Source organism: Chinchilla lanigera, unplaced genomic scaffold (genome assembly GCF_000276665.1).
Source record: "Chinchilla lanigera isolate Chin_1 unplaced genomic scaffold, ChiLan1.0 scaffold00200, whole genome shotgun sequence".
In the NCBI taxonomy this organism is placed as follows: Eukaryota; Metazoa; Chordata; class Mammalia; order Rodentia; family Chinchillidae; genus Chinchilla; species Chinchilla lanigera.
In genome coordinates this window covers 533,036-543,588 of record NW_004955601.1, presented here as the reverse complement: position 1 = coordinate 543,588, position 10,553 = coordinate 533,036, and the positions used below count along the sequence as shown (strand labels likewise).

Genomic DNA, 10,553 nt, shown 5'->3' with positions numbered 1-10,553 from the left:
GAATTATTTTTCTAAAGTGTCTAGAAATTAATCACCGAAAAATGAAAATCAGTGAAGACTCTTCCAACTTTGAAATCATTACAGTGTAATCAACTATGGTTTCTATTCCCAGGGTTACAGGGAGAAAGCCTGGAAGAAAAGAATTCTTGGGCTAGTCATATTAATTAAATGGATAGAATTTCATACATACACCAGGGACCCAAGTGTCATTGCTAGTTTTTGTTAATCTCAGGATTGCAGTAGTTACAGAAGGAAAAGAATGAGGGGAGACAGGGTAAAAAGAAAGACATAATAAAAATAGCTTTCCAATAAATAAAGCCAAACTTGCCTCTGCTGTTTACTTTTTTCTTGATCCTATCAATAACATTTTCTTAAGAGGAAATATTTTAGAAACAATTAAATTCCCACTGGGTTGGTTTGAGAAAGTTGTTAAATTTTATTTACATGAAAAGGAAAGCTTTGGGGCTTTTTGAGGAAGAAATGACTGCAATTTGGCAAGAAAACGATTGGAAGTTCTTTCTGGTTGAAGGACGAATATACCATTCCTTTGGGTCAAAGAACAACCAGGAAAAGCTATGAGAGCTCATGATCATGTCCCTTCTATGTAGGAAGTTTGAGGACAAGTCTGCACAGTCCACATGGAAACTTCTGGTTAAATCATTTCTATAGTCTCTGCTGAAAGAAGATATTCCACTAAACTCTACTCTCTTTCTTAAGTGCTTCCAATAAATTACCACAGATGTGAAAGTCACCTTCGACATTTACCGGAAAAAATTGATCTTTTTTGTAATATCATGAGTCCTCCCCCAACAGAATATGTTTTATTGCATCTTCATTGCAAATCTAATTTGTAATTCATCGCTTTCTTACTCATTCAAGTCATAGTTTTCTGTGGGAGAATATCAGTCAACTGGGAGGAAATATTCCACTAGTAGAGGTAGAATATAAAGGAAATGGCATTATTTCGCTGCCTGTAAAATGTGTTTTTTTTTAAAGGTTCCACCTTTAACATTTTACATTATATCATAATAATTCAATGGTACATATTTGGTCACCCACAAGAGAAATCTAGCTTTAATTGCATTGTAATAATTTGAAACTCTGAATTTTAATTATCCCAAAGAAAAATTGGCAGAAAAAGACTCACAAAAATGTGGCAAGTAGTAGGTTTATGGAACTATCTATTTGCTGGGAGTAAATGCATGATAAGACTACATGTGAAAAAATTAAATTGCCCCTGCTCAGAAATTGAACCTAAGGAAATTTTATTCTCTAACAGATCTTACCTTTCTGGCGAGGTGTCCATGGTACACTTGCTAACAAAAGCTTTGTTGGATGTGCAACATTAAGCCTTCATTGCAGAGAAGATATGCATGCACTCGAAGGACTCTTTCTCCTCTCACAAGTGATAGGAAAAAACTCCTATTTGGGTGTCAGTGAGAGCTGCTTGCTAACACTTCCTCACTGGCCTGCAAACTGTGAAGTATATCATTTAGCTCCCTCACTTGTCCTGGGGCACATGAATATAGACCACAGAGCTGACTGCCAGGCAAGTGTTTACTTATAAATCAGTATGGGGGATCATTTTTAAGGTAAAAAGCACAGATTAAATTTAATGACTTAGATATTATATACTATGAACACAATTTATGTCTAGTTGAAGCAAATACATATGATAATTAATGTGACACCCAAATGTAATTCACAGATTGCGAATTAGAGAGAGAGACAGAGAGAGACAGAATTTAAACCAAGGCAAGCACTGTGTTACAGGGCCTTAGCGCTTAAATTAAGGGCTTCAGGAAGATCTCACGGTGACAAAGCACTATCATGCAGTTCACCCACACCATGTATTAGGGGTGTGTTTCTGCCTAGATTCTCTTTTTCCTCCCCGATAAACTGATGCATTCCGTTACTGAAGAATATTCTTTTCCTCTTGGCACGTAGCACAGCATCAAAACTTCGGCTTCTGGAGCTTGGGTGAGTAATCTGTCAGCAGCGACACCATGACAGCCTGGGACAATACAACAAAAAATGAGAATGACTGGAATGGGTAAGCATTGGCAGCAGTAAGGAAGGGGTGCTAGGGCTCAGTTTTGTGGTCCCACAGTTAAAATATGTTTTCCCAAGGAAATTATAAGGGAACAGTTCTGAACTGATGTTTATTTTTATTTGCATGAAGGAAAGATTTGAGTGATCAGGCAGATCCAAAAATGCACAAACACAGGGCTTACGTAGGCCTCATTCCAGAACTAGTGGGTTGGAGAGGTGAAATGTGATGCCACAGTGGTCGACATAATTCAGTTTTCAAGTCGTAAGTTAAAACTCAGGTATTGGCTACTTTTTCAGAAGTGTAATCCCTTCTATCCCAATTCTCCCTGTTTACACCGTGATTTGGTCACTTGCAACCTGGAGAAGTTTAGGCTACATCAGATACAGAGTAATAAAAGTAAAGCATTTGGACGAATGAATGTCTGCTAGCTGAGTTTTTGCCCTCTCAAAAGAGCGTTAACTTTATAGCCAACGGTATAGCTTCTCCTTGGGCTGTCAGCCACAAGTAGTAACTTTGCGTTTTACTCTTCCCAACCTTGACAGTAGTGACAATACTAATAACATCACTAACAAAAAAAAATATTGCCTCATTTAATGGTATAACCTTCGAAGGTCACCCCATCATTTTCATGTGGAGATGAAGAAATCCACCCTCGATACAACAGATAGTACGTAAATGGGTTGGAATCCAATTTCTCGGCCTTTATCCTAAAGAGGTAGTTTTGCTACCTCTCAAATATTTGTTCTTATACATCAACATGGTATACAGGTGTATTTAGGCTGTGTAAGAAGGATAAGTCTTTTATATTTCTTAGGTATTCAGAGAAAGTTTTTATGAAACAGTTATAATGTGCCAGGCCTATGCTGTGTGCTTTTTTTGCACCATACCTTTAATACCATTGCCTAGTGTAAAGTAGTAAGAGAAATAAAATACAGATGAAGAAACTGAGATGTAGGAATTTTCCTGAGTGGCGATGGTAAGAGGCGAGTCTTCCCTGGATGCCCTTGAAACCTGATCACTATGCTCACATGACATTTACCTCATCAAATCCTCCCAACCTTGGGAAGTTGTTCCTATTTTGTCTCTCCCTATGAATAAATTTACTGAACTTAGGGGACTTGGCCAACATCACAGAGCCAGCTGGAATTTTAACCTAATTTCCAAAGGCTATGTTCTAAAATCGATATCCTATGTTGCTTTTACGTTACAAAAATATATTGAACACATATTTAGCTCTGAGTAATCTCAATATAACACAGAATATTACAGTTTAGATCATTGTTCTAATGAAGGTTTTTTCATTTTAGTCGGGGGAACAGATGACAGAAAACCAAGTAAATATTTCAGAGAGTAAATTTAGAAAAATAAAGATTTACAAGGGATAAAGGTAATGGGCAGCTTTATTGTAGGTTAGTGGGACCACATCTCAGGTTTTGCTTTGTTGTTCATACTCTCTGGACAGGTCAGTTTTATTTCAAATAAAAAACTTAGAAAGTCAGCTTGGGGTAGGATCCAGGTTTAGTTAAAAATATATAACAGCTAAATAAGGATGCTAGGTAAACAACAAAATGCTTTCTCACTGTAACTATATAAAAAATATTGCATGGGGCATATTTATACTAAAAATTATTGTTCATTATTATTCCATTTTATCTGAACCTAGCTTGCAGAGCAGTAAAAAACTATAAATAGTGCACTATGAATTACATGTGCAATGATGTTATGTACTTACAAGCAATCCAGGTAGTAGTCCTTTGAACAAAGCGTCTGAAGTGTTCTGTTCTGTTCTGTTCTTGTTTTTTGCAGAGTCCCTCTAGGTTATTTTAAGTTTACAGTAAAATGTGTAGGCAGAAGAAAAAAATCTGCCTTCTTTTTTGGGAGTCCTACTTCCTTCTTAATCATTGAAAATTACAAAAGCAAGCTTTGTGTGGAGGAAAGGATGGTTTTGTTTCTGTTTTTAAACAAAAAGATCTGAAGGCCATGTGCTACAGAAAAAGTGTGAGCATTACAGTGTTCTGAACAGCATTGCTGGAACTCATGCCTTGAGAGAGTACATATACCTTTTATTTAAGGTTTTTGTACACTTTAGAAACAAGGTTTTCACTCTCCCTTATTTATATACCTTCAATCAGTCACTATAGGCATCTTAGAACCAGAGGCAAAATTGTGTCTTTTCTTCCTTCTTCCATCCTGATATTTAAGTGATGTGGGTAAAAATCACTCCCTAGACCAGCGTTGTCCAATAGAACTTTCTGCAGTGATGAAAATGTTTTATCTGGGGTGTCCAATAAGGTAGCCACTGGCCACAGTGAGTACTGAGCATTTCATGTGGATATTGCAGCAAGTATGACTGAGGCATTGAATTTTCAATGTCTACTCAGTTTTAATTTAAACTTAAATATCCCTATGTGCCTAGAGGCTACTGTATTGGATAAGGCAGTTTATTGTTCTAGGACAATAACTAAGCATTGTCCCTTTAGAGTATCCTCCAAAAGTATACTACAGCAATGCTGAGTGAGCCTAAAGGCAATTCTAAATAAGCAGTCTAAAAATAATTTCTTTGCCTATAAAATAGGAATGTAGTCTAGATGATCTCTAAGGTGTCATCCTACTTGAAAATGTTACATATCTATGAATTATGCAGGCTATGTGGGAAGCATTGAGCTACATGCACAGCCTTTTAAAATTAATTAATTAATTAATTAATTTTTATTTTGAGACAAGGCTAAGCCTGGGCTCAGATTTGTCCTTCTGTACCAGCCTCCAAGAGTGCTAGGATTATAGGCATGTGCTGCCATCCTTGGATTTTTTTTTCTTTTTGAAAATCTCCAATGTTTGAAAGAGTAGCAGACAGAATACATACTCAGTGTGTAAAGTGCAATGAACTGAACTCAGTAAGCAGGGGTTTCTAGTAACACAGATATCCTAAATAAGAATGATAGACCTTACAATGGTTGGCAAACAAGGGTGGTCTTAGTTCAGGCTGATCAAGGGGAGTAAGAATTTTTATTAAGGTAGGTTTACTTGGAAGCGGATCAGTTTTACTCCATTAAAATACTGCAAATGCTAATGCACAATAATGATCTATTTTGAATTTCCTGGACAGAAACAGGTGCTATATGAGTGAGCATTGTAGTTGAATAATCATGGCTGCTTCTTATTTTGCAAAAAGCACAGATGAGCAAGTCGGAACCACACAGAGAATTCCTTATCCCTCCATTCCCTATTTCTTGCTTACCATGATTGTCCACTTTCTGTTTTCTGCCTCTTGGAACACTAGTGATCGTGGAGAATAAAACACCTCGTCATCCACTTCTTCTGCTTTTCTGGGCAAGCAGTGTAGAAATGTCCAGTCAGAGGCAGCAACTTTAGCAGTCTAAAGAGATGGAGATAAGACCGTGTTTTCATTATTGTATGCAGCAGTCATTTTGCCTCCCTCAATATTTAAAAATACATATGGCCTGGAGTCAGAAAGCAATGCAAAGGGAGAGACAAACAGCAGAGTAAAATTTTTAGCTCAAGGCACCAAGGGGAAGTATATATAATTCTCTCAGTTTATGGAATTGTATAGTAAAATCTTTATTTGAGAAATCATTATTCCATGTTAAATCACTAACTCAGTTTTCTGATATTCTATCTAGTGGGATATCAGACATCTCAATAAGTAACTATACTAGTATAATATGTAGTTGATAGCAAAAATCATCAATCATACTCAAATATGTAAAAAAGTTGCTCTGATGTGAGAGTGTTATATTTTAAGCGTATCTCCAAATTATGAGTTTTAGCGCATGAAGCATACTTTGTCACTAATTAAAACCATTTTGAAAAGCACTGAGTTAGGAGTGCATTAAACAGCATTATGAGCGCTGTTTCTTAGGTATTTCTCTCTTAATGTAAATGTACCATCTCAATTTTCTCCAGTAGTGAATCTCCAGAAGTTACATTTTCCCAGCCATTTCCACTGTTCACTTACACATTCATAATGACATTTTCTCGTACTTTGTTACATCAAAATTGCTGCCTTTTTACTAAAATTTCATTTTTCTCCACCCTTCCTCTAAGTTCAGAACATCCTGTGTCTCTAAAATACTAGCAAAATGACATGGAAAAGGAGTAACATTCATACATATCATATATCAGTGAGATGACAGTTCTTCAACCTACAGTCTCAGCCCCAGAAAAACTTGTAGTATTAATCAAGGTAAGTATAATGTAAACCACAGATAATTTAAAACAGCTCCATGAAAATATTTGCAATATACAATAGCAAAAGACTAACCATGCTATATAAAGAGCACTCAAGGATGAAAAGGCAAGAGAAAAATGACCAAAGGATATGGCGGCCATTTATAGAAAAAGAAATGGAAATGGCTAATAAACTTGAAAAGATGTTTCACTTCATTAGTAACTAAGAGAATGCAAATTTTTAAAAACTACAAGATGTCATTTTTTCTTTAGATTTACAAAATTTAAAAATATAAATAACAACTAAGAATAGAAAATGTGTGGAGAAAAGAGTATAATAATGCGCTGTGGGAGTACACATTGTTCATTCTTTTTGACAGTCCATTTAGTAGCATCTCCTGTACTTTAAAAAGTATGTAACATGTCACCCTCCAATTTTTCCTTTAGGAACTTACTCTCCAGTAATGTTTACACAAAGAAATGTGTGTGTGGTGTTCATTGCAGCACTGTTTGCAATTGGAATTTTTGGAAATAGTTTAATTTATAGGAACATTAAACATAGGTATATTATGATCTATCATATTTTGGAGTCTCAGGCAGCTACTAAAATGAATGTAAACTAAATGAATGGATAAGGAAATCTAAGATTTGTTAAATGGAAAAAATCTGAATAATATGTCTAAAATTCCAGTTACAGAAAATCAGCAGCTGTGTGTATGGACAGAAGAGTTCTGCAAAGCGACACATCAATTGTTAAACAGTGGCTCCCTCTGGGAATAGTCACTGTTACGTTTTGTTTTTCAAACTTTCATTCCATTTGAAAGATAATAGCAAAGAACTTGTATGTATGTATTACTTTATTAATAAAATATGTATTATACTTGCTTAATCACTCTTTCCATCAAAGCAGATTAGTTGTTCTGGTGACAAAACTCCAGTATGTTCCTGACTTTTACAGTATTCTTCCAGAACAGTGGTTCTCAAAGTGTGGCCGAGGAGCAGCCTGGGAACTAAGTAGATACAAATTCTCAGAGCTCATGGAGAATTAGATTTCATCAGAATCCCCGGCAGGGGGACAGCCAGCTACATATTAACATCTCCTCCAACTGATTCTAATGCCTGCTCAAGATTGAGGCAAACTGTTCTGGGTTTATCAGAAGGCCTCAGACTGAACCATAGTCCTTTGGGAATGCCCTGGAGGAAGTTGGCAAAACTTAATTGGATGGGTAGGAATGCAGACTGGTGAAACCACTGTGGAAATCAGTTTGGAGATTCCTCAGGAAACTAGGTCTAGAGGTCCCATTCAACCCAGCTATTCCCCCTGCTGGGTATTTTCCCAGAAGATCTAAAAACATCCTATCACAGCGATGTATGTGCACCTATGTTCATAGCAGCACAATTTGCAATTGCTAAATTGTGGAAGCAACCCAAATGTCCATCCACCGAGGACTGGATAAGAAAATTGTGGTACTTTTATAGAATGGAATATTACACAGCTATAAAGAAAGATAAACTCAAGGCCTTTATAGGTAAATGGTCACAACTAGAGACCATACTCATAAGTGAAATAAATCAGACATGCATGTGCAAGCACCGTATTGTCTCACTAGTGTAAAACCTGAAAGAGTTAATTTAAACTAAGAGTATGATAGACATTGTGAAATGATAGGAAAACACTCAAGGGTAAAGGGTAACTGGGATGTGGGAAAAGAGAAGGGAAAGAGGAGAAATTTTGTATGTACGTATATACAGGATAGTTAACATAGTTGTTCTACTATCTTCTATTTCTTTGCTGAAAGAAACTGTCAATGAGTCCTTGATTGATCGATATTACATATCTCTATCTGTTTTCATGAGAAACCACTTTGAAGATATCAATATGTAATGCAATAAACATTGTTAATTTCCTACCACTTTGTTTGTAACTCCGTATTGTTTGTACTGTTCTTTTGCTATTTTGTAAAAGGTTGTCTGTCAATGTTTTCCTCCTTTTATTTTTAAAATAAAAAAAATTGGATAGAGGGGTCCTTTGAAAATACAAGCAAGGACTATCCTACAGAGCATAGTGTCAGGGCCTGCTGTAGGGGAGAAATCAGAACGTGCACGCATCAAAAGTAACCCTATGTCCACAAAAAGAGTAAAGCATTCTAATACTTCTACTGCTATAAGAGGGGAAAGAGTGCCTCTCTGCTGCCTGAGTTTTAAATTCCTTTTTCCAGCACAAAAGTGTTTTTTCAAAAGGATACAGGTAATCTTTGGGAGGAGAGAAACTCCTGGAGTTCCCGTAGATCTTTTCTAGCAATGAAAGGACAATTTGCTCTCCCTTAAGTGAATAAATGATTAGATAGTTCTGGCCTTTATGAATGGAATTAATGAGTCTTCAGAGAGGAAGCAATTTGTACCTTCATTGTAATCTGGTAACCTTGGAAAGCCTGGAGCCGTATTTTCTTCTCTTCTTCTTGTCCCATGCTTATCCAAGTGTCTGTAATTAATACGTTAGCTCCACGCGCCGCTTCCAAAGGATCATTCGTCAATGACAGCTTGGTACCATTCTAGCATAACAAGTGTGCTGGTTAAACAATGTCATGGGACAGAGAGAGGCAATTATAGCTTTACATATAAGGAGCATACCTCTTTGGCATACTGCTCGGCCAACTTGATTGTACTAGGATCTGGCTCATAACCCTGCAAAAGGAAGAATTCAATTGTCATTTGGGTCATTGTATTACATGTTTTTTTTTTAAACATACACTATTTATTTTCAAGACTAGCCCCTCTCTCCTTCCTTTTATTTAGAGGTAACCCAACTATGTTAAGTGGAATATAATTTTTATATCTAGAATTTCAAACTTTCATAATACCTTTTGGAATTTAAAGAAGGCAACTAATTGCCACATCTTTCTTTGGTTATGTCAGGCTTTCTTAGTGATAAATACAGAGAATGCTGCTTTCTAGCTCTTGTAAGCTCTTCTTCTTGTACCCCTAATAGTTTAAGAGGATTACATGCACAACCGTACAGTCTAATGCATTTTTGCCTGAGCCTTTCAAATACTGTTTTTGTCTGGAATGTTTATTTCCACCAATTCCATGTAGATAATGCTTTCTCAGTTCTCGGTTTGAATGACCTTGCCTCAGAAAAAAACAAAACAAAACAAAACAAAACCACTCCTTTACCATCCAGTTACATTCTAACAGGCTCTTCATATATACTTTATTCATTTTGCAGGGCCCCTGCTTTGAAATGGCATTCACACAACAATACACTTTTTACTGAGATTCAATATTTGTTCATAATAGTTTGGTGAGGCAAGGAAGTGCCTAGAGCACAAAATTTAAGGAGACACTCAGCTTTGGACTCCTACAAGCACAAATTTTTCACCCTAGGTGCCTTGCTTGCTCATCCTAGCCCCAGGTGTAGGTGAGGGGCTAAACCTGCCCAAGCTATTCTAAGCCTCCATGGGTAACCTGTCTTCATTCTCTTTCCAATCTATTCTGCACCAAACAGAAGGAACTGTTTTCTCTGACACGCTCCATGTTTACTACCTCTTTCTTAAGTCAAAGCTGATTAATAGCATCAAGACTCGTTGCCTATATCCTCTGCCTCCGTCTCTTTTAATTCTTCTCAACATCTTGCTGCAGGAAAGCCTGTCTTTCTGTCACTCCTGCACACATCTTGCCCTTTCCTGCCACCACAGCCTTTCACCCTTGAACGCCTTCCTCCTTGTCCCCTCCTGGGTATCTTCATCAGAACTTGTCAGCTCCTCAAACCTCCAGCCCAGCCTCACCTCCAGACGCTCCATATGGAAATCTTGTCACTTTAAATATCATAATTATGCTCACCTTCCTCTAGCTTTCTCGTTTTCCTAAATTCTTAGCACTTATTTTGCATTAATTTTTATAAATTTTCAGTGGGACATTGTGGCGAATGCTGTAATATTCCCCTCAGATCCCGCTTCATGAATAATCATGAATTAAGGATTTATTCTCTCTGGCTGCTCTGGCGCTGCCAGAAGATGGCCTTCAGCTGTCAGCCTCCTTTGGGCCCTGGCTCGGCTACAGAGAACTGCCTCACTCAAGGTCAAATAGCCTTCCATGGCCCCATATTCAATGAATGATTGACAGGAGGATATGAAAACCTGACCCCTTCTGCCCACTCAGGGCAGCTCCACATGGCCATCTCGAATCCAGAGTATTCCATAAGTTCGGACAAGACTGACGTTGGGGGGCTGGGGATTTAGCTCAGCGGCAAAAGCGCCTGCCTGGCAAGCGCAAGGTCGTGAGTTCGGTTCCCGGTACCAGAGAAAAACCAAAA

General features: G+C 37.4%; 1 protein-coding gene across 1 annotated transcript in view; it reads right to left on the bottom strand.

Annotated features, from left to right (window-relative positions):
- Positions 1-412: 412 nt before the first annotated feature.
- Otc (ornithine carbamoyltransferase) overlaps positions 413-10,553 on the bottom strand; it is a 61,653-nt gene continuing 51,512 nt past the window's right edge. Inside the window, exons 7-10 of the mRNA XM_005414823.2 lie at positions 8,873-8,926; positions 8,644-8,793; positions 5,292-5,429; positions 413-2,014 (exon numbers count right to left, since the gene is read on the bottom strand). Of these exons, the coding sequence (XP_005414880.1) occupies positions 1,955-2,014; positions 5,292-5,429; positions 8,644-8,793; positions 8,873-8,926 (402 nt within the window). The 3' untranslated portion in view covers positions 413-1,954. The remainder of the gene's footprint in view (positions 2,015-5,291; positions 5,430-8,643; positions 8,794-8,872; positions 8,927-10,553) is intronic.